The sequence below is a fragment of the Mustelus asterias genome, chromosome 15 (assembly GCF_964213995.1).
Source record: "Mustelus asterias chromosome 15, sMusAst1.hap1.1, whole genome shotgun sequence".
NCBI classification, from domain to species: Eukaryota; Metazoa; Chordata; class Chondrichthyes; order Carcharhiniformes; family Triakidae; genus Mustelus; species Mustelus asterias.
In genome coordinates this window covers 60703807-60729013 of record NC_135815.1, presented here as the reverse complement: position 1 = coordinate 60729013, position 25207 = coordinate 60703807, and the positions used below count along the sequence as shown (strand labels likewise).

Genomic DNA, 25207 nt, shown 5'->3' with positions numbered 1-25207 from the left:
AGCCTGGCCCCAACCGTGAACTTGGCAGCGAAGCCACCACAGCCGAGTTGTGACCTGCCTGGGCCTAACCCCGTCATAGTGCTACAGAATGACTTAGGCTCCAAAATCAGCCGTCTTATGACATTCAACCTGCGCTTATGCTGTCATTTAACCGAGGCTTGCGAGCTGGAGCAGCCCAGACAAAGTAATGGACTGGCAAGTACATAAAAATATTTTTACCATGTACTTTCAAAGCACATCAGACATTATGGGCAGGATTTTACAACCTCGTTCGACCGGAGACCGGTCATCAGATTGTCATCAACTTCATGAAGCATAGTGGAGAACATGCCCCTGTCTACATCAATGGGGATGAAGTAGAAATGGTCGAGAACTTAGGTGTTCAGATCACCAACAACCTGTCCTGGTCCCCCCCCCATGCCGACACTAGTAAAGAAAGCCCACCAACGCCTCTACTTTCTCAGAAGACTAAGGAAATTTGGCATGTTGACTACGACTCTCACCAACTTTTCAGATGCACCATTGAAAGCATTCTTTCTGATTGTATCACAGCATGGTATGGTCCAGCTCTGCTCAGGACTGCAAGAAACTACAAAAGGTCATGAATGTAGCACAATCCATCAAGCAAACCATCCTCCCTCCCATCTCTGTCTAGATTTCCCGCTGCCTCGGAAAAAACAGCCAGCATAATCAAGGACCCTACGCACTCCAAACTTACTCTCTTCCACCTTCTTCCGTTGGGAAAAAGATACAAAGCCTGAGGTCACGTACCAACCGACTCAAGAACAGCTTCTTCCCTGCTGCCATCAGACTTTTGAACGGACCTACCTCGCACTAAGTTGATCTTTCTCTACACCCTAGCTATGACTGTAACACTACATTCTGCACTCTCTCCTTTCCTACTCTATGAATGGTATGTTTTGTCTGCAAGAAACAATACTTTTCACCGAATACCAATACGTGACAATAATAAGTCAAACCAAAAAAATCCCACCTGAGGTCTAAGAACCTTCCCACTGTCTGCCTCTCGCCCACTCCGGTTCCCATGGCCGGCGGGTTCATTGAATTCCCGCGTATATGCTGTTCTATAATATGCAAATGTTAATGAATATATATTATACTGAATGTTTTATTGCTTTGTACTTTTGTTGGGGTTTGGCATCACATTAATTTTCAAATGTTAAATTGGGGTCGCACAGGGAAATGGTTTGGGAAAAGCTGACATTATTGGCTTGGATAAATGCCTAACAATAACTTGTTTTTATATAATATCTTTAATGTAATAAAGTATCCCAAGGCTTTATACAAGCTTGACAAAGAAAAGTTTACCAAACCACGAGGAGATAACAGGTCTGATGTCCATAAATTTGATCAAAGTTTAAAGGAATGTCTTAAAGCAGGACAGTGAAGAGTTTGGGGGTGTGTGTGTGTGTGTGCGTATATAGCATCACAGTTTAAAGGCACAGCCACCAGTTGTGGGCCAATCTACGGTTAGCGGATTCAGGTCTCTGAGAAAGTAGTAGGGCTGGGGGTGATAGAGAAAGAGAGGGGGCAAGGTCATGAAGGAATGTGAAACAAGGATCAGGAGAATTTAAAGCCGAGACATAGATCAGAGCAGGGGGCTGATAGGTGAACAGGACTTGGTGTAAGAATGGACAAAGCAGCAGAGTTTTGGATGACCTTAAGTTTACAGTGGGTAGAATTTGGGAGGACGACCAGTAATGTCTGGAGGTAACAAATGTATGGATCATTTCAGGGGGTTTCAGCATCAGGTGAGTGGAAGGAGGGACAGTCGGGCGATGTTATTGAGGTGAAAGGTCAGTCTTAGTGGTGATGCAAATATGTAGTCAGTAGCTCGAGAACAAACCTGACACCAAGGTTGCAAGGTCAGCCTCAGAGTTGCCAGGGAAAGGGATGGAATCACTAGTTAAGGAATGAAATTTGTATAAGGCACCAAAGACAATGGATTGAGGACAAGCAAATAACCTAATATGCTTTAGCTAAGTTCAGAAAAACCGGTCACTTGGGGAAATACCAGGGGGTTAATGGCACATGCGATAACTACTCCAGAGAACATTAGCAGCTGGAACCAATGAGAAAATTAAAACGTGTGCGCAGTGCACTTTGCAAAAAGTCATAAAGGCATAGGTGATGATCATTCAGCCCATCGAGTCTATGCTAGCTCTCAGAGCAATCCAATCAGTCTCATTCTGCTACTTGACCCAAGTGTCCATCCAATTTCTTTTTGAAATCACTGATTGTCTTCACTTCCACCATCTTCATTGGCAGCTGCTTCCAAGGCATTACCACGCATGGCGTAAAAAAGTTCTTCCTCACATCCCCCCTGCATCTTTTCCCCAAAATCTTACATCTGCATTCCTTAATCCTTGTACCATCAGCAAATGGGAACAGCTTAAACCTGTAATAATCTTGTACCCCTCAATCATTATCCTGCATTCTCAATGAAGCGCAGCTGCACATAAAGAAATGCTGTGGGTTAGCACATTTCCCTTTTATCCCTAGGATCCAGATTTAAATCAAGCCCAGGATAACAAACTAATTCTTCTGTCTATTGGCATCAAGAGTCCTATTAAAATTAACATATTTTCTAGTGGTCTTGGGCCCACAGTACAAACTGCTCCTATTGGTAGTTTTGCTTTGAATGGCCATTGGATAGTTGGAATGGAAAATAGCATATTAGCACACAATTTCAAAGCGAGCTGATGACATGAAATGCAAATGTAGTAAACAATGAGGATAGCAACAGTTAACGTAAGCAAAGGTAGACACATAGGAGGTGAAATCAAATGGAGTGAAGTGACATTTTGGAAGAAAGAACAAAGAGGCAGTATGAACTAGTACCCTGGAGGCGAATGTACACAAATCTTTGAATGTGGCAGGAAAAGTTGAGAAGGCTGTTTAAAAAGCATCTGGGTTCTTGGCTTTAACAGAGCAATAAAGTACAAAAGCAAAGAAGTTCTGCTAAAGCTATATATTCTTTTATTCATTCCTGGGTGTCACTGACATTTATTGCCCATCCCTAACTGCCCTTGAATTTAGGGCATTTAAGAGTCAACCACATTGCTGTGGACCTGGAGTCACATGTTGGCCAGACCAGGTAAGGACGGCAGATTTCCTTCCTTAAAAAGACATTCATGAACCAGATTGGTTTTTATGACAATGGTCATCAGCAGACTGTTAAATATAGCTTTTTTTAAATTGAATTCAAATTTCACCATCTGCTGAGGTGGGTTTTGAACCCGGGTCCCCAGAGCATTACTCTGGATCTCCTGTTTACTAGTCCAGTGACAAGTCCACTGTGCTACCACCTCCCTTAAATATAAAACACGTTGGTTCGACATAAACTAAAGTAGTGTTCAATTCTGGGCAGCAGGATTTAGAAGCAATGTCAAGGTGTTGGAGGGCATGCAGAAGAGATTTTAATCATTTTGGAGCAAAGTAGTGTGCCTGTCACATCCAACTTCGGGGATTTATCTTTTTTTTTCAAAAACACACTCTCACTAAATTTTTGAACAGTCCATGACAAATTGAATGCCTCCTGCATGAATGGCAACACATTCACTTGTGTCGTGCCAAGAAGACTTGAAAGAAAAAAATATATATACGTATATTACAAACAGAAAATTTTCAGCAGGTCTGACAGCATCTGTGGAGAGAGAATAGAGCCAATGTTTCGAGTCTGGATGACCCTTTGTCAGAGGAAGGGGAAGTAGTGGGAGTTATGGCACATGACCCCGACCCCCACACTACCCTCCCAGCTGCTAGAACCTGTAACACTGCCTTGCAAAGCTAAAGGAAACAGTCTGCCGTCTTCCATCAACAAAACAGCAGCCAAACCAGAGCTCTGTCTAAGTTTAGACCATAAGAGCAGAATTAGGCCATCTGGCCCATCGAGTCTACTCTGCCATTCAATCATGGCTGATATAAGTTTAAATTGCCTGTCTCTCATCTACACTGTTTCTACTAGAATGTCTGAACTTCTGTACCAGTTGCTACTACAAGACCAATTCATTTCTATGTGCTTCTCCTATCGTGGAAATCAGCGATACTGGAAAGGTGGATTACCCTGCATCAGCCTGTTAACTTCTCTGAAGGAATACACTGTTGGATTTTTGATTCTTGACGCATATGAAACATTAATTCTGATTTTGTCTGCAGTTTTTACTCTGTACCCCTTTCTTCCCTTATCCCTCTTGTTGTACGAGTGCAAAAAGGGGTGGACATTGCAAACTCTCTTCCAAGTGAATGTATAAAATAAGCTAATCCTCGGATCCCACAATGTGTGTAAAATAAACTAACCCTCTGATTTTACTTTCACGAGTTTGTTGTGGGGTTTATAGAGGATTGTATCACTCCAAAACTGAAGGATTGTGAAAAATATAAAAAGGGGAAATCAAAAACATATTTACCGACGGGTGGCGAGAGGAGAAATCAGGTCTGATTAAATTAAATCCCCTCCTATCCGTAACACTCGTTATAATACTTTTCTTCATTTCACTGCAGACGTAACCAGGAAAAAAGCAGTAATCTCCAGAAATTTCTCGTGACCCTTTTGCTGTTTCTGTGACCACCCGCCCGCCCCCCTCCCCACCTTGGGTTCACAACCCAAAGTTAGGGAACCACTGCCACATGCACTTTGTAGCAGGGATCACTGACTAGTGATTTGAAACAGAACCCTATCTGATTTTATTTCCCCTTATTTCTCACTGACACCCACAAGTTTGACTTGATTTAAGATTACATAATTTACAGGTTGAAGTTAGTTCGATAGCATGCCATAGGATGTCTTAGTTCACAAAAACCATTTTTGCGAATTCATTTTTTCATTGTTTGCTAGTGATATTTGAATTAGAAAGAGTACAGATCAAGAACGTTCAAGAATGGTTCCAGGGATGCAGAACTTTATATGAAGAAACTGAAGGAGCTCCATCTTTCAAAGAAAGTTAAAAGGAAAATTGCTGGAGGTATTCAAAATCATGAAGAGCTTTGATAGGTAAATCGGAGAAATTATTTCCGATGCCGAGTCAGTAAATAGGGGATATAAATTTAAAGTGATTGACAAAAGAGGCAACATGAGATTTTTTTTGTAATACATGGAGTTGCTGTTATCTGGAATGCACTGCCTGAAAAATTGTGAAAGTAGATTCACCATTAATTTTCAAGAGAGAATTCCATCAATCCTTGAAGAGAAAAAACCTACGGGACTTTGCAGAAAAAGGGGCACGGAACTAACTGGACAGTCCCACCAAACAGGCAGCACAAGTAGAGTGGACCAAATAGTTCCTTCTTCTGTATCATTTTCTGATGCAATAGACAGCATTCTTCTAAAGCTGAAGCAGAATAGAGGGAGCTTCACACTACATAATATCAAACCTGACCCAAGACTGTTCAATGCTTACAACCAATGCCCAAAGTCAAAGTATTCTTTCCTTCACAACTGATATCCCTCAATTACCACAAAATTCATGAATGGGGAATCTGCATGTTTGGCGCCATTCCTTCAACGCATGGGAGAGTTTTCTTCAGGGCAGCAGAAAAACAAGTGCTTAAATGTGCAGTTATTGGGTCAAACATTTTCTGAAAGCAGTTGGTAGTCAGTGCATCTAGTATTACGCTTGCCTGCAGCACAGACTGGTCTATTTTTAATGAGTGAACCAAGTGTACAATTAAATGTTAAATGAGGCTTGCTGACTATACGAATCGATAGCATGCAAAATCTCAAGTTTTAAAAGTTCTGTCAACAGTTAAGTAATTCTACAATTTGGAGTTTGGTCATCCACTTTTTTTCTCTCTCCTGAAAGCAGCAAGTGTTTTTTGGTCTACGGCTAACCCAGCAAAGATCAGGTCGTTCAGTATAAACTAGGGACTGAAGCAGGAACCTTACCGTTGTGTTGCTCAGTTCCTCATCATCCAGTCATTCCACCAATGCTCTTAATTGTAAGACTAACATAATACTCACTTTCAAAGCCCTCACTCTTGCTCTGGTACATTCTGGCATCTTGCCCAGCTGGCACAAGCCTATTGGCTAATTATTTGGTAAGTGGATACTACAGCTGAACCTAATCCTATTCTCACTTGATGTCCACACAACCACACATTCCAGCAGCAAAAATTGTAGGAACCAAGAGCAGGAATCAAGCTGATTTTCCTCCACATCAAAGTCTATTACAGCATCACAGGATGTGTCGGTTAGAGAGATTAGCGGGGTAAACGAGTGGGGTTGTGGGGATAGGGCCTGGGGTAGGATTATTGTCGGTGCAGACTCGATGGGCTGAATGGCCTCCTTCTGTACTGTAGGGTTTCTATGATCACACAAAAAAAACAACAGGTCTGACAGCATCTGTGGAGAGAGTTTCCAGTCAGGATTGGACTCCACAGATACTGTCAGACCTGCTGAGACTTTTCAGCATTTTCTGTTTTGTTTCAGATTCCAGCATCCGCAGTATTGTGCCTTTATCTATTACAGCATTATCACTTTACAGTTTCACACAGAAACAGGATTGAACTTGGGACCTTTGTTCTGCCAAAAAACCATATTAGAATCATAGAATCATAGAAACCCTACAGTGCAGAAGGAGGCCATTCGGCCCATCAAGTCTGCACCGACCACAATCCCACCCAGGCCCTACCCCCACATATTTACCCGCTAATCCCTCTAACCTACACATCCCAGGACTCTAAGGGGCAATTTTTAACCTGGCCAATCAACCTAACCCGCACATCTTTGGACTGTGGGAGGAAACCAGAGCACCCGTAGGAAACCCACGCAGACACGAGGAGAATGTGCAAACTCCACACAGACAGTGACCCGAGCCAGGAATCGAACCCGCGACCCTGGAGCTGTGAAGCAGCAGTGCTAACCACTGTGCTACCGTGCCGCCTAGTCTCGACCAGTGTGTTTGGGACATTTAACCACAGAGAAAACAAATGACCATGTTTTACAAAAGTGTTAATCTTATGAAAACTATAGCAGCAATTTTAAGAAGCAGCGAGCATTTTTGTGATTCTTCATGATAGCCCTTTCCAAAACAACTGTCCCATGAGTGAAATATCATATTTTGAAGTCAGTAAGGCCACTAAAATTGCATTCCAGATTTCAGGATTCATGGTTGCATAACCTCAAAATTACAGTCAAAAAAGATAACAGACATGAATCAAAAACAGAGAACCTTGATAAACCATTTAATAAATTTATAGTAGCATTGCCCAATCATGAAAAGGAGATATGAAGAAGGGATATCAAGACATTTGTCCCCACTGTCCAAGAGCGCAGCTTGCATGACAACTTTAACATATCCAGTGAATTTTCACTGTTCAACTGAGGTTCTCAAGATAACTTTCATCCCTCACCGTCTCCCCGCCCCCCACCCCACCTGCTTCACAAAAAACCAACAGATCAGAATGTCCCACGTTTAGTCCGTTGTCTGTGCAAAGTTAGTTATACATGATATGCAACATCGAAACAGCCATTCAGCCCAAACAGCTTACACCAACATTTGTATCCCACTTCAGCCACCTCCCATCCAAATCTACGAATATAACTGTCCAATTTCTTCATATGCTCGTCCAGTTTCCCCTGAAGTGCATCTATACTATTCACTTCAACCACTCCCAGTGGTAGCGAGTTCCACATTCCCACCACTCTTTGGGTGATATGGTTTCTTCAGAATTTCCTATTGGATTTCAAGGTATCAATCTCATATTGATGGTCTCTAGTTCGGCTCTTTCCCCTTTCGTTCCCTCAGTATCGACTCTTATCAAAATCTTTCATAATTTTAAAGATCACTCCTTAGCCTTTTTGTAGGAGAAAAGAGACCCAGTCTGTCAATCATTTCCTAATTTGTATATCCATGCTTTTCTGGTATCGTCCTTGTAAATCTTCTCTGCACACTTTCTAGTGTCTCTATATCATTTTTATATGGCAACCAAAACAGCACACAAAAGTGGTTTAAACAAAGTTCAATACAGGTTTAGCATAACTTCTGTAGTTTTCAATTCTATCTCTGTAGAAACAAAGCTGAGTGTTTTAATGTACTCACTAAACTGTGCACAACACTTGATTGATACATTTGTGCAGAAATTCTTTTGTTCCTCTACTCTACTCAGACTTGCACCTTCCAAGTAAGTAATCTCCCTCTGCTTCCTACCCAAATGTGTTTAACTTCATTTGTCAATTATTTGACCATTCTGCAAGTTTATTATTCGCCTGCAATTTGTTGCAGTTCTCCTCAGTGTTGACTACCCTCCCCATCTCCCCACCCCCTCTAAAAAAAATCATCCATAAATTTAGAAATTATGTTTTTGATTCTAAAGACCAAATTATTCATGGAAATTGTGAACAACAGATGTCCTAGCACTGATCCTCGTGGTATACCACTTCTCAATTTTTCTCTCTTAATAACTAGCCTTTTCTCCCACTCTCTGCTTTCTGTCTTGAAGCCAGCTAACAATCTATTCTGCCGCTTGCCCCTAACTCTATTCATTAGTCTAGTATGGGGCACCTTATCAAAGGCCTCCTGAAAATCCAGATAATTATAGATACTGATTTATCATTTTTGTTATCTCTTCAAAAAATAAAATCAATAAAGTTGAAGAAAGATTTTTTGTTTTGAAATCTAGGCTATTTCTCTCTCTAGATGTTCTATTCTCTCCTTTAGTAAGGATTCCATTAGTTTTCCGACCACTGACGTTAAGCCGAGTGGTTTGCAATTCACTAGATATGTTCTGTCTCCTTAAATATAGGAATTACATTACACCTTCTCTGAACAAATTGCAAGCAGTAATGCCTCTGGCACCTCTTGCCTAGTTACTTTTAAAATATGTGGATGTAATCCATTCAGACCAAGGTCTTTATCCTCTTCGAGTCTGTTTTGCTTATTAAATATATCCTTTTTTTAAATTGCGAAGTATTTATCTCATAAACTCATCTCATCGTTCAATATCATGGCTTCCTGTTCTATCTCCCTGATAAATATCAAAGCAAAATTTAATATTTCTGCCATCTTTCTAACATTACCTGTGGCATTATCTTTGTCTGTTAATGACCCAATTCCCAACACAGCCTTCTTTCTTTTAAAAATGTGCATGTAAAATATTTTATTTGTTTTATGTTACCACTGACTGAGAGAAACTACAAATTAATGTTAAATTTAGCTACTGCCAAATGCAAAACTAGACCAAATTTTAGAAAGAAGTCAACCCTTAAAATTTCCTCACTCATTAGATTCCTCAATTTAAATAAGTACTTTGCTTAGCAGTACGACCTGGACTTTGAACTACTTACCTAATATTAACAAAAGGAAGAAATCGTGGTGCCCCTACCTAGGGGTTAATAGATTAACTAGGTTAATTAAAGCACAATGGTGAGTACTGGAGCAGGTTACCAGACAGAGTTCATGGATCCGTGGCTGGGAAGATGTTAATGCTTTCAGAGGGTGGTTGAAATTTGATGCTTTTATGAAAAAAACCAGTGCAACAAAAATCCTTAATCCACCCACCCGGCCCGCATTCACCTCCCCAAGATGTATATAAAACGACAATAAAAAATGTATTTCCTCGATTAGACTGAGGAACAATGAGGGTTAATATAAAAGCAGTGGCACTGAATCTTTGCTCACTCAATTCCATTTCCATATTTTCCAGTCAGTCCTAATCTCCTTTTCCTCACTTTCTCCCCAGGTCAGAGATGAATGCCTGTCAATTCTCACAAGTAAAAAGCCTTTTCTTCCTGAGGCAAGTTTCAATTCAAAGAGCACATGGCTAATCTACATATGTGAAGGTCATGGCACTTTAGTCAAAGAGGTTAAATTTGGAACAGCCCACATAAGGGGTGGTCTTAAACATCTTGGATTAGTGCCCAATAAAAGAGATTGTTGAATAGCAATAGATAGCTTCTGGCAGCAAAAAAAAAGCAACACAGCTGACCATGTGATTCATTCTGTGATACTTTCACAAACCAGATTTCACCTGGAACTTAACTGTGCTTTTTCCTTTTAATTCACATGAACAGATTGGTGACAGTTATAATAAAATACAACTGTTGATAATTAGCTTTTTCCACTGTGCATCATTTCATTAAAATGTTGGAAATAAAAGTTCAAGGACAACAAGCTCCAGAAGCCATTTGACAAAAATTCCTTGATTAAAAATACAGGTTAGACACGTTAGCAAAAACATAGTAATTATTTAATTCAAGTGAAACATCTGGAGAAGTGACTACTGGTAGAAAGTAGTTTTCAGCATATGTTCATTTAACACAAACATCCATCCAAATTCACTTTTGTTAACATAATTCATGTTACACGCTGTCACTAAAAAGCATTTTTGGACAATTTGTACATTTTTACTTTTGATTATATTTTGCCATTTCAGAAATAAAATGTCCACCTCATAAGCTTGTCATTGCAATGAAAACTACAATTGTTTCAAATATTAACGTATATGGTGATTTAAAATTTAAAATAGAAGTTATATTTACCAGTAACAGTTCTTAGATGATTATCTAATGTTTTTGCTTCCACAAAGATTGCATGATTTTAACAAGACATTAAACTCCTGCAGATAATAGTGTCAGTTTAGAAGGTTTATTTTGCTGAAAAAATATAAATCAGAGCATCATTCACCAGAGGCCTCACATTGTTAGTTTCATTAATATGCTACCTAATTCTGTCTAAGGCTCAACCAAATCCATGCATGCAGCGTTTAAATAGTCCTATCTTAGTTATTCTGCCTTCCAGAAAGCTGAATAGTGCCAGTTTTATCCCAATCACGCCAAAAGTAGATTTTACAATTTGACCCAGGTGTAGTCTGCAAGAGTTTGTTTTTCTTTAATTTTAGAATGCAAGCATATTCCTGTAGAATAAATCATACAGCAAACATCACACCTAACAAATTCTTGGAGTACACAATCCAGAATCCATATTGCACTTCTAGTGTAAAAAGCACATTGCTACACCGGGTTCTGAAAATTTGATGTTACCAAATTTGGTGTAGCTCCAGTTCCAATATGCAATACGATGGGATATCGGATCATGTTCGAAGTACGTTATAAAATCCACACAGCAAGTTTCAAAACACAATTATAGCAATTCCCCATGGCTGTCTGACTAATCAGTGTATTTGTAAGTGAAAGTTTGCACGTGAAAGTTTATCCTGTCCCTCAGAATTTTTTTCAATAATTTTCCCAGGACCAAGGTTAGGCTGACTAGCCTGTAATGACTGAGTCTGTCCCATTCTCCCTTTATAACATTAGTCCTCTAATTCTCTGGCCCCACACTTTGTCACCATAGAGGGTTGGAAAGTGATGGTTACAGCCATAGCTATTTCTTTTCTAGAATTCTCTCAAAGATACATTTCATTCAGGCCTGGGGATTTAGCACCTTTCAAGGAAGTTCAACTCCTCAATATTTTCTGCGATAATTTCATCTAATTTTTCACACTCCTCCTCCCCGATTGCAATGTTAGTATCAACCCTCTTTTTTTTTAAAGCAGACAGGCTGTTTTCATTAAGAGCCTTACCAATATCCTCCATGAATTAACATGAATTATGTTAACAAAAGTGAATTTGGATGGATGTTTGTGTTAAATGGACATATGCTGAAAACTACTTTCTACCAGTAGTCACTTCTCCAGATGTTTCACTTGAATTAAATAATTACTATGTTTTTGCTAACGTGTCTAACCTGTATTTTTAATCAAGGAATTTTTGTCAAATGGCTTCTGGAGCTTGTTGTCCTTGAACTTTTATTTCCAACATTTTAATTCACCTGAATGGGTCAGCGAATTTTAAATACCCAAAATTGCAAGAAGCAGGGCAACCATTTTGGTTATGGAATTATTTCATTTGCCGGCAGTTTTAGTTCCAGACACCTTCATTCTGTTACAGTACACTAATTGATTTTGCAAAAGAAACAGGAGCAGTCAAGGGGGTAATAATGGGAAGTCCTGGAATGAGCTTCACTTGAGGGGAGCAAGGCTGGGGCAAGTCACAGGGCCCAACTGCAGGTTACCCTTATGGTCCCCTAATCACTCTTACTCTCATTTTAGTTATCCTCTTGCTCTTCGTATACTTTTTTTAAAAACTGGATTTTCCTTGATTTTACTTGCCAATATTTTCTGCAATACTCTTTGCTTTCCTAATTTCCTTTTGAATTTCAACCCCACACATTTTATACCCGCCCAGGTTTTCTGTAGTATTAAGCCAACCCTTTTTTCCCTATCCTTTCCTTGAAGTTCATTCACATCAAAGATTTGTTAGTCTCACCTGTTTCCTTGCTCCATACTTTCATTAACTCGTTCTTGAATGCCTCCCACTGATTTACCTTCCAGTTTATGTAGCTATTTCCAGAGTACTTTAGCTGAATCACATCTGACTTAGTAAAATTCATTTTTCCCCCATCAAGAACTTTTATTCCTCGTTGTTGCTCTTTTCCATAATTAGGCTGTCTGACAGAATTCTTGCATTGAAGTATCATTTAGCACTGCCAAAACGTACTCGTTGTCCATTTGAGTCTGTTTCCTCTGCCTTCCAAAAATGCTTAATAACTTTCTGCCTTCCATTTCCAACTTTTCTATCTCCCTCCTGAATCTATTGTCAGTTTCCCATGCCCCTGCTAAGCTAGCTTAGACTCTCCTAACAGCAGTAGCAAAATCGTGACAAGGATATTTGCTGAGGTGCAAATCATTTAGTTTGTAATAGGCTCTACCTTGCCCCAGATGCGGTCCCAATGTCTTTGAAATCTAAAGCCTCCCTCCTGCACCACTTTTCCAGTCATGCATTCAATCGGTCTGTCTTCCTATTTCTGTACTCACTCTCACATGGCACAAGTCATGATCCAAAGATTATTACATTTGAGGTCTTACTTTTTAAACACTCTCCTAGCTCTCCAAACTCTGCCTGCAGTACCTCATCCCTCTTTCTGCCTATGTCATTGGTGCCGATACTGATCATGACCTCATGCTGATCACTCTCCTCCCTCAGATTGCCCTGCTGCTGCTCAGTGACACCCTTGACCCATCTACAGGGAGGGAACTCCATACCGTCCTGAAGAAGCACCTGTCTGTCCTCCTTACAATCAAATCATGTACATTTGTGTATTACTGTTCTGACTTGAGCATAAAACTCAGTCCTATCATTTAACTCCAACCTCTTCCAAATCTTCAGTGTGTGACAATGAAAGTATATTGAATTTTACAATGTTACCTGACTGAACACCAACTTGCGTGAAGTCCCTTAAAAAAATGCAGAATTGAAGTCAAAGGAGTACCAAAAGTACAGCACTGCCATTACTTACATTTTTTCAGCCTCTGTTCTATCCACATCCCAAACAACTCATTAAATAGGAGCATGATCATTTGCTACAAAGGTTGAACATTAGTTCTAGACGTTTGATGGTGAGCGACAAAAACACCACTGAAACAGTGGCATAAAAAAGGTAATGGATATTTAAGAGAATGAGAAATAATTTCTAAAAATCTGCTTTATGGACTTTGAAACAGTAAATGTTCATTTAAGATACAAATATACATATCTACATTGTCCTGACTAGGCAAAATAAATTGAATCACGTAATTCAAATTATGCGATGGGAATGGGCACAAAAATCTAAATTATCAAGCAATTTGAATTAAGCTCTGAAGTAAGAGTCAACTGTATTTAGAGAATGTTTAATTGGCCTTCAATTTAAAATGGCTGCCCACTTTCCTTGGGGATTTGCCTTTTGCAAAAAGCGCTGAAATTAGACAATTACTTTAACAAAATTAAGGCGCTATTTGAATTCACATCTGAAATATCAAAATTCACAGAAAAGAATCAAAGTTAATTTCAGGACCTAATTTATACATTGATACATTTGGAAAATTCACAATGAGTAGAAAACTAGGCATCAAATTAGAACTTAATACAAATGCCAAGCACTAAGTTAATTTTTATTTTTACACTAATTCCACAACCCCTGGACCAGGAAGTAAATTCAAATTTACATTTCACTTGGAAAAATATATTTGTCATATTAAATATAACAAAAGAAAGGAAACATTTAACAAATATGGTATCATAACCTAATTTGATGAGCCAATTTCCTTGCTCTATTTGCCCATTTTCATTTTGCGACACTACTTTTTCTCCAATACTCCAGAACATCTTCATGAATTAGTCATTACAAACACATATGATCAATGAAGTTATTTATTAAACTGTATCTTTGTGCCATGATGACACCCCTTCAATTCACTTGCAAGTTTAAAATTAAGTCAATAGTCAATTCCTGTGACTCAGTAGGCAGCACCAAAGTGCTGATCATCCAGCTCCCCAACAGTGATTGGTTTGAACGCAAAACTCAGATGGATTTCACACAATCCCTGCAGCCTGCCCCTACTCCAAAATTATATGTTCTCTATACAACAAGAATCTATATTGCAAGGGTTACAATAATCTCACTGGTGCATCCACTACTGCAGCTGAACTAGATACATGGATGGAGGCTGAACAATTACACTGGATTTTTCATTGTAGAAAAAGTATTTAATAACTTAATGAAAAACATTCCTGTATACTTTTTTTTATATCTACTGGTGTTCTGTGTGTACTATAATTTATCTATGACAAATGGATCCAAGTTAGAATCACCAATATATTGAAAATCACCAATACTTAATTAACAATAGATTTAGCCCATATTAGAAATGTCATAGCCAGATTCATCAAAACTGACAACATCACTATTACAGCAAGTGGCACCACAGCTTACCACTGTGAAACAAGATTCAGTGAGAGTTAAGAATAATTACAGCTACACAACCTCTTTTAATTTGAAAACCTAACGTCCCTTTGCTGGTTTAAAACATGAATAAAACTAAATGACTGTACTTCTCCACCAACTTGACAGCTTCTACATTTATCTAAAATTGGCAGTTACATTCAAAAGAAGCACAAAACCCACTCTATCTTACCTACATTGATCTTAGTGTGACCCAGACTACACATTTCTCCAAATTGAATAAATTATTGCTCTGTGATCATCCAACAAGAGGCATATTTGTGCAGAGAGAAAATGGGCAAGGAATATTTTATCCCTCCTGTTGTCTAGTTGTGTACCTCTTCCTAATGTATTGACTCTTGGTGCAGTGCATTTCCATGGACATTTGGGCGTCCTCTGGTTTCTGACCCAAATGACCATGATTTTGCAAAGTTAATGGGTTATTTCATCAGAGAGACAATAACTTATACAGGCTCTCTGATGTACTTAAATGCCCCAGGATGCTTTAGAGCATTATGAAAACAAAAGTGGCATTTAGCCACATAAGGAGATATTACAGGAGATGGCCGAAAGTTTGATTAATGGGGTAAGTTTAAAGAAAGAAAGGGAAATAGAGAATCAGAGAAGTTTACGGGGCAAATTCCAGAGTTATTGCCCTGGCAGCTGAAGACAGGATGGCCAATGGTGATTAAAACTGGGAACACTCAAGAGACCAGAATTAGATGAGGACGGTTACGGGCCAGGTGAAATTAGAGAGATAGGGAGAAGGGTGGGAATTTTAAAATCAAAGCACTGCTAGACTGGGCCAAATAGGTCAATGAGCAAAGCAGTGATGGGTAAATAGAACTCAGTGCAACCAAGGACAGAAGCAGCAGACTTTTGAGAACAGGCAGTCTACGAGATGGTGAGGAGACCAAAAACTCATCTCAAGGTCAGGTATGACACCAATGTTGTGCAAAATTTGGTTTAGCCTCAGTAGGTTGCCTGGGAGAGGGGCGAAATCAGTAGTTTGGAAATGGGAAACACAGCAGGAAATAAAAACAATTACTTTGCGTTTCCCAATATTTATTTAGGGAACATGCTGCTCATCCAATACTGGATATTAGATAAACAGCACTGGAGAAGCCAAGAGAGGTGCTGATAAGTAGAGCTGGGTGTCATCAACATACATATGAAAACTAATGCTTTTGGATGATGTTGCTGCGTGTATCATGTAGATGAGAAATAGGTGGGACTAAGGATAGAGCCGGGGGGGGGGGGTTTCAAGCATGGAATGACGGGCATTGATTTGGGAGGAACAGCAGGACTGTGGATTTTTGGAGAAGAAAGGAAGGTTGGGGTTTCCAAGGACACGAGTCAAGAATTCTGTTTTGAGCAGAGGAGAAGTGATGGCGGATTTGAACGAGAGTGACAGCAAAGGCACAAGGGACGTTGTATCCAACTCAACAGTGCAAGTCCAGAGTGGGATGCGAGAAGATTGTTAGCTTGTGAAGTACTGACTCAGCAGAGGGTGGAGGGGTGAGGGGATAGTGCCAAAGACCACAGCAAGGCCGCTGGAATCTAAATGCTGAGTACATTAGTGAGGGAAGGCTAAAAGAAAAGGCAAATTAAAGTAAGCAACATAACGGTGGGGGAGGAATTAAACTAGGGGAGGAGGGGTCAGAAGGTGACCGGAGGCAGGGGATGGACCTTCCATCTTCCCTCCGCACACGGCTGCAGTCCTATAGGTCACACCGCCAGCCTTCAATTACTAATAAACTTTCCATTCACTGCAAGGCCCATGATTTCTCTCCCAGGCCCACTATAGGGGAGAGAGAGAAAGATGAGAGTTTGGGGTTAGGACAGGGGATAATTTGAGAGGAAGTTTGCCCAGCAGGCTACAGGAAGGGAGGATAATGGTAGAGGCAGCTGAACAGATGGTCTCAATCTTAGTGACAACCCAATCTTACACTCATCCAATGCTACATCACTCACTCCAACTAAAAAAAACTTACACATTTGGACACCGGACAAGGATAGGATATGGTGAAAATGATGCTCTTCATGAATGAATAACCTATTGGTATCCAGTCACATAAAGAACACACAGGAGAGTTGTTGACACCCATGGAACTTAAACTCAAGAATCAGTATCTTCAGATGAAAATAGGAGAATGGAGTGAGGGGGAATAAAATATATCAAACTTTAAAAATATAAAAAACCTGGGTGCCAGAAACTGCCAGATAAAACATGAACAAAATAGAAAGCATCCTAATTTTTAGATCTACATTTAATATAAATGTTTTAATCCAAAAAACAATTTGTATAATTATCACTTTAAATTGTCATTACATCAAGTTATCCAACAGCAATAGTATTCTTCTAGAACTCATTAAAAGTTTTATTCTATGGGTATTAATCATAATCCAACACCCTGAAAACATGTTAATTATCTGAAGTTAATTATCACATTGAACGGTCCACACGATGCATGCCCATGTTTTAAAACAACAAAAAAAGCAGTAAACTGAGAACCAAAGTGGATTCAATATTCTCATCTATTTGATCGAAATTTACCATAAATTTGTAAATTATATCACGACAATTTAACAAACCAAGACAGTCCCTGATCAGGCACACAAATTATTCTAAGAAACCCAAGCATAAGGTCATAGCTGACTCCTATAAATGAGAGGGAAGATGGGAAGAGAGAAACAAAGAAAAAAATGAATCATGTTGCCCCCCAGTTACTTCTGCTCTCCCACAACTGCCTCATTGCTCTGCCCAACCAGTCATTTTTAAGGCTTTAGGAAAAAGTATTAGCAGAAAATACAGCAATCAGCAAAATTAATTTACATCACGTACAAACAACATGAAGTGGGATATGGTCCTCTCCCTGAATGTTTTTAAATCTTATTTTTAGCCATGCTTTCTTTCAATTAGTTATCCTTCAGTGGTCTAAGAAAAGTTAGGTACCAGAAAGCAGAAACAATCAAAATTTTTGGCATAACTGTTCGACTTTTGAGATTGCCAGAGCCACATCACAAGGTGGTGGAAACGTAGGTGCTGAATAAACTTAGATTTAAAATTTAATATAAAAAAATCAAATCACCGTGCGAGAAAACTTCCCCGACATAATCAACTATCTCCTCAGAATTTTTCATGGAAATTAACAATTGTCACTGCACAACGATGCAACAATTTCTTTCATGAAATGTAACCAATTTTATGATTCATCAGTTCATGGTCCGGTTTTTAAAGAACATCTGATTTTTTTTTGTTTCTTCCCTTTGTCACTGAAAGCAACAAAGGCTCTATAACTTACACTCTCAAGTGAAATTTTTCATACAAGAGTCTGAACACAGAGTATTAACAGTTTAATTAACCGCAGGGGACATCACAACTGTGGTTCTTTCAGTCTTCCAGAAGATCACTTTTTTCACACAGGAGTATCAGCAGCACAGCATGAACAATATAATGATGATCTATATCTAAAATTACTTTTCACCTTTATCCCTCTAATGAAAATAGATGCACAACATGTTTTTAGTCTTATTTAACATCACTATTTAAAAGAAGTGAACAGACAAACTACCCCCACGAGCAAGCCAACCTATCAAACCTTCCCTCCCTAATGGCACAATACAATCTCAGCAACTTAACTGAAAATATCCCATTGCATATTCCCATTAACTCTGGCATCGAACTTCATTACAAACAGACAACAACAATTTACTTCATTCTTCACCCTGAATGACAGCTATTGATACTGAATGGGTTTAGATAGGGCATCAATGCTGCGAAGAAAAACCCAATTTGTGCAACCATGATTTGCTCTGCTGTGCCTTCAGATTACTCCCAAATAAATTCCAAAGTTTAGCCTTGTGACACCTACCAAATGAAGCCCAACTACTTCTCTGTGCCCATGGGGTAAAAATTAAAAGGGCATTCTCTCTAAACAGCAGTCCCGCACCAAATGTGTTTGTAAAATTAAAAGCTCAGGAATTTTGGGTAGACTGTGAAAAAGGGACACCAAGTTTATTTGTGTGACAAGTAGGCTTATGTTAACACTGCAAGTAAGTTACTGTGAAAACCCCCGAGTCGCCACACGCTGGCGCCTGTTTGGGTACACTAAGGAAGAATTTAGCATGGCCAATGCACCGAACCAGCACGTCTTTCGGAGTGTGGGAGGAAACCAGAGCATCCGGAGGAAACCCATGCAGACACAGGGAGAACGTGCAGACTCCACACAGGCAGTGACCCAAGCTGGGAATCAAACCCAGGTCCCTGGCGTTGTGAGTGCTAACCACTGTGTCAACATGCTGCCCTACATGCAAGAGAGAGTGTAGATAGTGAGCTAGTCATTAATACAAAGCCCGAGGATGAGCATCATCTCAAGCTCACAAAAACAATGTGGGAGACTGCAAAGGTACACAATGGCACAAAACAGCTACTCTTTAGAGATAAAGTGGTCTGCATTAAGGAAATATAAATTGTACATTTTCCATACTACACATTTCATAGAAGCTGTCAGTGGGTACAAAAGTTCAATGCAAAGCACTAAAAATGCAGCACAACCAAGCAACTTATTGGCATTCTAATGCACAAGGCCAGTGGCATGAGTGTAGGCTCATGGCTATAATATAGCACACTTCAAGACTTGACCACAAACATAGGGAAAAGCTTGATAATTCCCTAAAAATTAGAACAGTGTCGATGCATAGTTGTATAGTTACAAGTCACACACAAATTCAACATACAAGACCATAATTTAGATATGCGGGGGGTTTATGCTCACTATTTCCATTATCAGTTGTACAGAAAAGGGAGAAAAGCAGAGTCTCAGTAGGACAACCTAAAAGGTCAGTCAGTTCTTGTCTTTTTCGTACACCGCCTAGTGGCCAGCTGTAGAGTATAACAGCTAAAATTTCCAACTGTACGTTTGAAAATTTATTATGCACAGGTGGGATGCGAGAAAGAGAGAGAGGAATGAGGAAACCCGCATAGAGGCTTTGAAGCATGTTGGTTCGTTGTTCAAACTGGCCACAATGCACAGCTGTTTCAAGTAAGAGGGTGTCAATTATATCCAACAGGTATATTCCAAGAAAAGAAACATTTTGCAATTTCTACTCAATTATATCCGATTTCTTTTCCAACCCTTGTACTCTCAATGTGACTTAGCACTTGAAGGCTTTTAAACAAATAATAAGCTGCACCAATACTATATTATAACCCAAGTTTAAAATGTAAACAGAATACAAGGATTAACTCAGATGCCTCAAATACAAAAATGACTTCCAATAGTTTAAAATGTTCACAATTCAACCAGGTCTGTGATAATGAAGCTGAAAATTTATTTTTGCCTTAAATGGAACCTGCGGACCAGGGAACGTGTTGTTATAACCAGTAGCCTCTGAAAAAACTAAAAGCAGCAAACTTGTAACATGATATGCAATTGATCAGAAATTTCTGAATCTCAGCTTAGGTCGTAGAACTACCTTCAGCTAAACCTAGAGAACTTTATTTTTAAAAAGCCCAATTTGTAGATGATGATTTCCAAACTGAATAAAGGCATATTTAATCATCTGGCCCAGATGCTCAAGATAGTGCCAAGATTTTTCCAATTAACTAATTATCACAGTAACTTCATTGCAGCGTTAATGTAAGTCTTACTTGTGACTAATAAATAAACTTTAACTTTCTCCGAACATCAGTATTAGTTACAGGAACAAAAAAAAACAAGGGTTTGATAGTTGTAAATGTTCTCATCAAACAGTTCAGGAGGACAAAAATCAGTATTTTTGTAATATAAATGGATACTATATAATTAAAATGTTACAATTCTCATTACACTTTAGTGAAATCCTAACAGAGATAATTAAAAATTAAGTAAAATTTTCAGACAGATACAATTTGATAACTGTATGGTTTTAAAATATATTCAAATAGAGCCATATTCACTGCATCTGAAACATTTTACACAAAAATTGCTTCTTACTAGCTATGATCAACTGCCTTACCGAATTATGAAACATCCCAAAACACTTTTCTATGATGAACCAATTTCAGCTTCAATAAAAAATTCTTTAGTTGTCTGCCTTTCTCCTGAAGAGAGCAAATCATGCAGAATATGGTTCCACAGACATTCAATACTTCCCACAGACGGCATATCTTGTGTCTAAAATCCACGTATGTTGGGAAGTTTATCAATTAGTAAGGAAGCCATCACACTTCTGTACAATCCTGTCCTACAGGGTAAACAAGTGCTCAACAATTGTCATGCTCTTTCACCAGAGACTGAAACCATTTGTGGAACTCTCTTTTTGCAATTACCAACACATAATGGAGATGGAATTGAACCTCGCATTCCCTGGTCTGTATGGCTGTACCACAGTATTTGCCATAAGAAATCAGACAGAAGTGATTTTTCAAAAGAAGAAATTTAGTTTAGAGCAAAAATTAAAGCAATAATACTTCACATTACTACAACTGATGTGAGATCAAAAGCAGTAACATGTCTGACCCTTTATAATGGAAAACTGCTCATGTAGTACTCCTTGGACAATAATTATTACGTTTTTTGAATGAACTAGGACAATCAATCTTACAGATTTAATTTTATGAATATTTAAATTAAGCACTAAACAGCTCTAGTTTACTTATTAGTCTGATAAGCTTATTTCTTGGTTAGGAGGAACAGGTTTCGAAACATATGGGACAATATAGTGCTGTTTCATAAAATCACTAATTACTGTTCAAAATTAATGCCTGATTTTATTAAATTTATGCAAGCTGTTTATCGCAGAACATTACAAATATTTTTCAACAGCTTGGTGTTAAATATTTTTTCTGGTGTGGGTCTAATTTGAGTTGTGCATTTTTCAATTAATGTAGTATAAATACATTAGTTAGTTGGAGGGCGAGAGATTTTTGGCTATTTTTCAATGATTCAAGAGCTGTGTCAATAGTGTGGGTTCTTAGGGAATGTGATTGTGATGTTCAGCAAGTTGTGTTTACATCAGCACTGATAAATGCCCAGTGGTGAGTGGGAGAGCCAATCAGATAGCAGATTAGATGTCAACTCGGAGGCAGCTGTCTGGAGACTCGATTCCAGGCCTTTTACCTCCACAATTCAAACTGCAAACCTTGCAAAAGAAGGTGAAGAGAGACTGACTGTGAGCTGAACCGAGCTGCCACTTTTCACACACCACGAAACACAAATCAACCTGAGCTGCCTGGAGGGCAAAAATAACACAGAACTGGGTGGGGTCAACAAAAAACATACTAGATAGCAGTTTAAATGAATAAAAGAAAATTTAACTGATTTATTTCAGAGAGAAGTAACCCAATCAGTTCAGTGCAAAACACCCGCCCAGCGGACACCCTTCGCTGGGGGCAAAAAGCACCACCAACTCTTCGCAAATTCCCTCCCAAAAAAAGTCGCTAAAAACTCTCCTCTTCAGCAAGAAGTGATAGGGAAGGTAGCGCGGCCTATGCCCCTGACCAGCACTTCTTTCTCTCTAATGTCTTCACATCGCTCAACACCAGCTCTGCTCGCACCGCAGGCTGAGAAAGACACTGACACACACACAGGCCGCTTTACCTGTGTTCTGCCCAGAGGCTGCGCCGAGCTGCCGGGGCTCATGGCCGGGTGGCTGCGGGCTTGTCCTGCCACTGTTCCGCCGCCACCTCCTCCTCCTCCTCCACCACCACCCCAGGCTTGGCTGCTCCCTACTCCGTAATGACTGCCCATGTCGCTTCCTTTGAGCGAAGCTTGCGAAGCGCCCGGGTTGCTGTAGTCCGGAAAGCCGTATCCCCTCATGGGGCTGGGGGAGGTCAGGAGCTGGTTGAGGGTTGGCGTGGCCCCCGAGTGCTGGTTCTGGCCGGAGTAGCGCTGGAAGGCCCCGGCCAGAGGCGGCTGCTGCTTGCCGTGATGGTGGTGTTGGTGGCCGCTGTTGGTGACCGTGCTGGATCCCATGTTGTTGTTGGCCCTGGGTGAGTTCATCATGCCGTAGCCGGGGCTGCTGTAGGCCGCCCTGTAGCCCGGGTAATGGTTATAGTTGTTGGAGTAGCCGTCGTGAGAGTTGTGCAGCGGGCTGGCACTCAGCTCCAGGTTGGTGGAAGGGTGAAGCCCAAGCCCGGGGCTTTGTTGTCCGCCATGTTGATCGAAGTAAGGTCCGGGACCGGGGCCTGTTCCTGCCGCCGCCCGGTAATAATGATTATAATCGGGGAGGCCGGGCGCCGGGCCCGTCTGGTTACTGGATCCCGCGGCTGCCGGGTGCTCGTATCTCTGGTCACCCATTTTCAGCAGCTGCTCCTCGGCCTTGTTGTTGTTGCCCTGGCTGTCGGCGGTTAACAAGATGTTGTCTTTACTGCCGCCTCCATGTTGAGTGTCTGCCCCGCCGCCTCCTTCTCCTTGGTGATGGGGAAGCAGCAGCTCGGAGCCGCTGGCTTTCAGCTTGTGGTTGGGAATGATCCCCGCCTCGCTGGCCGCTGATGATGAGGAGGTGGATGCCGAGGAAGGCGAGGCCGAGGCGGCTTCTTTGTGCGTTGGCTCGGGGTTGGGGTTGGCCGAGGCCGAGCCTCCAGTAGCACCGCCGTTGTTGTTCGCCGGGCCGGGGACCGAGGAGTTGGCCATGGTGAGCTCGCCGTGGTGCTGCTGCTGCTGGTGGGGATGGTGGTGGTGGTGGTGTCGAGGATGGTGAAGATGATCAACGCTGTTCAAGTTCAAGCTGCCACCGCCGCCGCCACTGGGATCTCCGGCGTTGCCGCTGAGCCCTCCTCCCGGAGCTGGAGCTGCCGCTTTGCCGTTGTTGATGCTGTCAGCGTCTCGGTTGCTGAGGCCGGGGCTGCTGCCGCTGCTGTTACTGCTGGCCGGAGCTGCTGCTACTTGAGCGGCCATGATCATCTCTCAGAAAACCAGTCAGACAGCGAGGAGGGGAGCAGGGAGAGACACAGACACGTCTGCTTCTTCTCTTCCTTTTACACCCGATCATTAAATATTATTAAAAAGGAAAAAAAAAACTCGTCCTCCTCCAGTTTGAAAGCAAAAGGAAAAAAGCTCACGCTCTCTTTTGTGGCATAGTGATTATTATAATATATTAAAATCTATTTTCTATTCTTCGTCTTGTTAAATAGGTAGAAAACTTTCTCCAGATCTGTTTTAAAAATCAAACTTTCCTTTCCTCTCTAACCCGGATATGGGTAAATACATGTCTAGCTGAGCCTCTGGCCCAGCATGGCATGAGGACTCCAACAACTATTATCCATTCCTCTGATTACTGCACATCAGCTCAAAAACATGGACTGGAGCCTCACACATAGACTGCACAATTTAAACACATTGGCCTTTAAAAATATTTTATTTTCAACTTTTAAAGAATGGCTTCCAATTTGTCATTTCCTTTCTAATATTTACAATCCATTTTAAAATTTGTACAGGGTGTGTTTATATATCTAATTATTTTTTAAAACTAATTTTCAAATTTTATGACAGTATATATCAATTGTCTGAATGACCAAATTTAGTTCACTTTTATGAGTTGTCCCTTATTTAGCACTATTTACTGTGATTTGCAAAAGTAATTGTTCTGCATTGGATGTATCTTCCCCGAAGGTTTAAATATTATAGAACTGATCCTACATCAGGCTCGTCATTAACTAGTTCAAACTTGGTTTTTAATTTAGAAAAGACCAGTTTATGATTATCATTGTCTTTTTAAATGATAATAGTAGTTAAATAAGTTTTCCTGCATAAACCATTTTAAAAATCTAACAGGTGTATACCTATGTTTGATACTTGTTGCAAATATTGTTATCAAAATATATTTCGGATAAATTCATTTCGTTATTTCCCATTCCAAGTGTGACCTATGTTTCCTTTTACATTTCGTGTGCCAGAATTATCCACTCCAGTTCTTTCCTCTCTCCCTGCCCCGGGTTCAATCTATTTCTCTCTAGCCTCAGAGTTAGACATAATCACAGGATCACTGGATCCTTACGCTATTAACTTATACACATCTGCCAGCATCCAAATCAAAACTCTGCCAGCAAAAAATATTCATCCAAAAACTACTTATCCCAGACTTATGTGGCAACTCACATCTGAGAATGGGGATTAAGAAAAATCAAGGAAAAATAGCACGGACTATTTTCTCTAATGTGTCCTTTCCTTCAGTGTAATGAACAACATTCCTAGGTTGAAGCGTTCTCTACTCTGCTCAGTGCCTATTTGCTGTTCCTATACACTCCCTCTGGAGGGTTTTTTTGCATTGAAAACAAATTTGAAAATTCGTTACTTTTATTCTAAAAATTGTGTATGGCATTTATTTCCATTTGGTTTATGCCAACAGTGAAACCCGTTTCAGAAGTTTTCACTCAGATCCTACCAGTTTTTTTCATTTACCTAATGAAAGGGAGTTGCTTGCAATTGCTTCACACGCATCAATAG

The 25207-nt window shown here is 40.2% G+C and overlaps 1 protein-coding gene across 4 annotated transcripts in view; it reads right to left on the bottom strand.

The window, feature by feature from the left end:
- LOC144504532 (AT-rich interactive domain-containing protein 1B-like) overlaps window positions 1-24008 on the bottom strand; it is a 602681-nt gene extending 578673 nt beyond the window's left edge. For all 4 annotated transcript variants that reach the window (XM_078229967.1, XM_078229969.1, XM_078229968.1 and 1 more), the window contains exon 1: window positions 22361-24008. In XM_078229967.1, coding sequence (XP_078086093.1) covers window positions 22361-23665 — 1305 coding nt within the window. In that variant the 5' untranslated portion in view covers window positions 23666-24008. The remainder of the gene's footprint in view (window positions 1-22360) is intronic.
- Between the last annotated feature and the right edge of the window lie 1199 nt (window positions 24009-25207).